This window comes from Leishmania mexicana, chromosome 8 (assembly GCF_000234665.1).
Source record: "Leishmania mexicana MHOM/GT/2001/U1103 complete genome, chromosome 8".
In the NCBI taxonomy this organism is placed as follows: domain Eukaryota; phylum Euglenozoa; class Kinetoplastea; order Trypanosomatida; family Trypanosomatidae; genus Leishmania; species Leishmania mexicana.
The window spans coordinates 1,505,499-1,509,652 of NC_018312.1; the positions used below are offsets into that span (position 1 = coordinate 1,505,499).

The following is a 4,154-nucleotide window of genomic DNA, read 5'->3' on the forward strand; positions in this document are numbered from 1 at the left end:
CCTTCTCTCCCCCTGTACGCACGTGTGTGCGGGTCGCCTGCGTCGCTTCTCCTCGCTCGCTGCCTCGTGCACTGCACACGCGCACACACTCAGGCACGCCAATGCCCACATAAAGGTACGCGCTCTCGCACACTCAGCTGAGCGCAATGCTGAGCGGCATCGCCGGCATCCGTCTGTGCGCGGTGCGTGGGACAGGCGGCGCCGCTGCTGCTGCCCGTAGCTCTGGTGCGGCTGCGTCCGCGTCCCCCAACGCCCCCACGCGCCCGGGCGCCTCACCGGCAAGATGTCGGAGACGGCGCACCGGGTGAGGACCTTGCGGGCGGGCGGGAGGGGCCACGCCGGTGTGCTCCGTCGTGGCGACGCCGTGGTGAAGCGCAGTGCGACCTGCACGCTGCCCATGGACGCTGACGAGGTGGAGCTCTCTGTGGGGGCCCGCGCGCACGACCCGCACGACCCGCGCGACGCCGAGGCCATCGCGCTGATCCTGCTTAGCCGCGGCTGGCGGGTGGAGCGGCTGCGACTGCTGGGGGAGGCGGGCCTCTCGCCGTGTGTGTTTGCGTCGAAGCTGGAGCGGGGCAGCACTAGCGAGAGGGCGCAGCGGGTGAGGGAGGGGAGTCTTCGCCGTGCCCTGGCCCAGCACAAGGGCACCACGAGCTGCATCTCCGGCGTGTCTGCGGTCCGTGACGTCTTCACGACGAACCGCCGCGACGTCTGCGTGCGTCCCGTGCGCGGCCGCGACCAGGCGTTCGCCTACGCGCAGCACACGGTGTGGGCCCCGTCCGCCCCAGCCGCCCCATCGACATCATCGGAACGAGCCGCAGCGCCGTGGAGGACACTGCGTCGCACGGTCCCGTGAGGGATGGGTGGCTGCTGCGCACGAGGCTTTTCCGCCCCGCTGCGCCGTTCCCCGGTGGTGATGGGGGTGGAGGGGAGTGGACGCTGATGGAGGGGGGGGGGGCACCCTCACATCCTCCGACTCGCACCCCCGCCCAGTCGCGCACATGCGGAGTCGCGGCTGCGGCGCCGGTGGTGCTGCGTGCCAGAGCCGCGACGGAGGAGGAGGTGTGTGTGTGTGTGTGTTTGTGTCGCTGTCTCTCCTCGCGCTGTCGTCGTGGATGTTTCTTCTGTTCTCTGGTGCTGTGAAGGGTGGCGCACGGGTGACGGGGTGGGCGGGCGGTGGCGGCGGTGCCGGATGGAGCGTGCTGGAGCCCTGCCGCACACGCACGCGCGCACCGCAGGCCTCACACAGGCGCGCGCGGGGCAGCGCAAGGGGAAAGAAAGCAACAGGCAACCGCGGGCGACGAGTTGCGCCACGGTGGCCCTTTGCGCCTCTCTCCCCCCCGTGTCCCTCGTGCCGGCTGTGCGCCGCGGCGGCTGCTTCTCTGCCGAAGCTGAACGAGGGAGGGGGCAGAGACGAAAAGGGGGCGTGCGCTGTGGGCGCGAGGGCGGTGTGCGGCGCAGGAGGGGATCAGCGGCGGGGGAGGGAGGCCAGCAGGTAAGGCGCCCGTGAGGGGAGGCAAGGCTTGCCAGGAGGGTGGCAAGCAGTGCTCTCTGTCCACACCGCTTGCCCCCCTTCTCATGCGCCTCTGCCCCGTCTTCGCTGCCGCTGCGGCGCGCCTGTCGCGCACCGGCCCCCTCTCCCTATGTCTGTGTGCATGCCACCAGGTGGCCCACCTGCCCCAGCCGTGCACGGCTCGCGGTCTCCTTTGCCCGTCTCCTCACCACTCCCCCACACACTTCTCGCTCTGCCTCTCCCCCTCTCCTCCCCGCCCCAAAACAAACACGCACGGGCAACCGCACAACACCACGAAGCGCGTGTGCACGCAGCAGCAACAAAGACATCCCCGTGCCAAGACTCGACTCTCCTCCGCGCCCCCACTCGCCCCTTCCCATTCCTCCTCTCGTCCACATCCGCTTTACACCCGTTTTCAGGTGTGAAGGTGCGAAGATGGCGTGCAACATCAGCATGACTCTCTACGTGATCTCCCAGTTCCTCGCGTTTCTCTTTGTGCTGGTGGCTACGCCGATCGACATGTTTTACGTGAAGGAACTCGGGAGATTTAGCAACGCACAGTGCCTGACATTGTGGGGCGGAAAGGAGCAGTGCTACAGCTCAACGTACGACGTGTCGTATGATGAGTTGTGGGAGAACTGCCCTCACCGCCGCCTGCAGTTCCGGGTTGCTGCGACGCTCGCAGTCATTTCCATTTTCGTGTACGGCTTGGCTTTCATCCTCGGCTTCATTACGTTATGCTGCTGCATTTGCCTCCGCTGGGTTTGCCTGATGCTCAACATCATTGGCATCGGCACCGTGGGCGCGGTCTGGGCGCTCATGGTGGTCATCTACTACAATGACGACGGCCTATTTTGCCCGAGGGTGAGCAGCCGCTTCGATTTTGGTGTCGGTTTTGCTCTCCTCGTGGTGGCCTGGTGCCTGAATATCATCAACATCCTGTTCCTGCTGCTAGAGTGCCAGGCTGAGGACGCAGGCAATGAGGCACTCCGCGCCCAAGATGCAAAGCAGCAGTAGGAGGGAGAGCGCAGGGGGAAGCGGTGCTCATGTCAGCGAGAGAGGGAGCCAGGGCTGCGGCTTCCGGCCTCTGCCTCACACCGCCCTCTCTCTCGCGCTGCCCTGTCGTGCGTGCGCGTGCAGACGTGCGGCGCTCCCACACACACGGACACACAGACCCCAACACGCATCCCGAGGTGCCGCTCTCGCCCCTGTTGTCCGCGCGTCTCTCCTCGCGCGCTTTCCCCCATCGCAAGCGCTCCGGCGGTGTGGCGCGTAGGAGAGAAGATGGTGCGTTGTGCCGATGCCTTGCCTCTCCCGTGCTCACGTCGTGTCATGCGCGGCGCGTGCTCTCCTACGCTGCTTGCCTGCTCTCCATCCGCACAAGGATGTGCGTTGTGTAGATGGCCGCGCACATCCGGCGCCGGCAAGCCCGTCCATGCCCGCTTCCCCCTCCTCCTCTGAGCCCCCGCCCCCCCCCCCCTTCGCCTTCAGTGCCTTCTCGGAATGGCCCCCCTCACGCTCGCCCGGCGCACCCTTGGCGGAGCGGAGAAGCGAGATGGTGGCGCCGTCGCTGCCGGCTGGCGAATGGGCGAGGGAAAGCGAGGGCGAAGGAGAGAAGAGCACGGCCGAAGCGGGAGGGGGAGGGAGGGAGGAGGCGCGGTGCCACAGGAGGCCGTGGTGGCGGGTGCTCAGGAGTCAGAGGGGCCTCTGCGCACACGCGCGAAACCGGAGAAGCGGCCGCGGCCCTTCGTCCTCTCCCGTTTTCCTGTGCTCGTCATACACGGCGTACGTGTGCGCAGGTGCATGCGGGCCTCCCCCTCCCCCTGCTGCCGGTGCCTCGTCCTCTCCTCTCTCCCCTGTGCGCGTTTTTGTTCGTCTTTTCGTTGCTTTCCTCTCTTTCTCTGCGTGCGTGAACACGCAAGAGGCCGATGGAGTGGATGGCGAAGCGAGCAGCGACAGCCGTGCGGCGGCCGCAGCAGGTGCACGCGCGCACACACGCACACACGAGGCAGAGAGGGGAATGAATGAAAGGAACGAGGAAGTGCAGAGCGGAAACAGCGCATGCGAAAAGGAAAAGATGAACAACGAACGAGAGACGTGGCTGCCTTCCCCCCTCTGTGACTCGTGTGCGTGTGTGCGTGTGTGCGCGCTTCGCCTCCCCATCCCGTCGCCTCTCCTGTGCTTTACCCTCCTTGCTTTTCTCACTACACCGCGGGATCCTCAAGGCTCCGATGAGAAGAGCCTTCACACCGTACGATGGAGTGCAGCGGCCTGATGCGACTCAGGGGGAAGCATGGCATGCGAGCCGTGTGCAGGGTCTCAAAAGGCCCTGGCCCGAAGCTGGCCGTCTTCCTCCCTGAGCCTATCCGGCATCTACCTGCACCCGGCCCCTATTACCTGCGCGGCGGGCGCCACCACCTCCGCCCACGAGCAGCACCCTGAGCGCGGCCCGCCCGGGTCCGAGGCATGCAGTGCATCCGCGTCCGTCCGCCGCCCATCGCGCAGCACGCATCGGAAGACGGGACGAGGACGCACACGAGGAGCCGGTCAGACGCATGGCCCGATCCAGCGCCAGGCGGTTCGTCCTGGACGACCCGGAGTTAGCTGCAGTGCAACGGAGGTGGGCGGGCCGTATGCGGGC

At 67.0% G+C, this 4,154-nt stretch overlaps 1 protein-coding gene across 1 annotated transcript; it reads left to right on the top strand.

Moving 5' to 3' along the window:
* Positions 1-1,948: 1,948 nt before the first annotated feature.
* LMXM_08_0840 (putative amastin-like protein) lies at positions 1,949-2,530 on the top strand (the record flags this gene model as incomplete). The annotated part of the gene is made up of 1 exon (XM_003872590.1): positions 1,949-2,530. One exon carries the CDS (start codon positions 1,949-1,951, stop codon positions 2,528-2,530), a length of 582 nt encoding a protein of 193 aa, XP_003872639.1.
* Between the last annotated feature and the right edge of the window lie 1,624 nt (positions 2,531-4,154).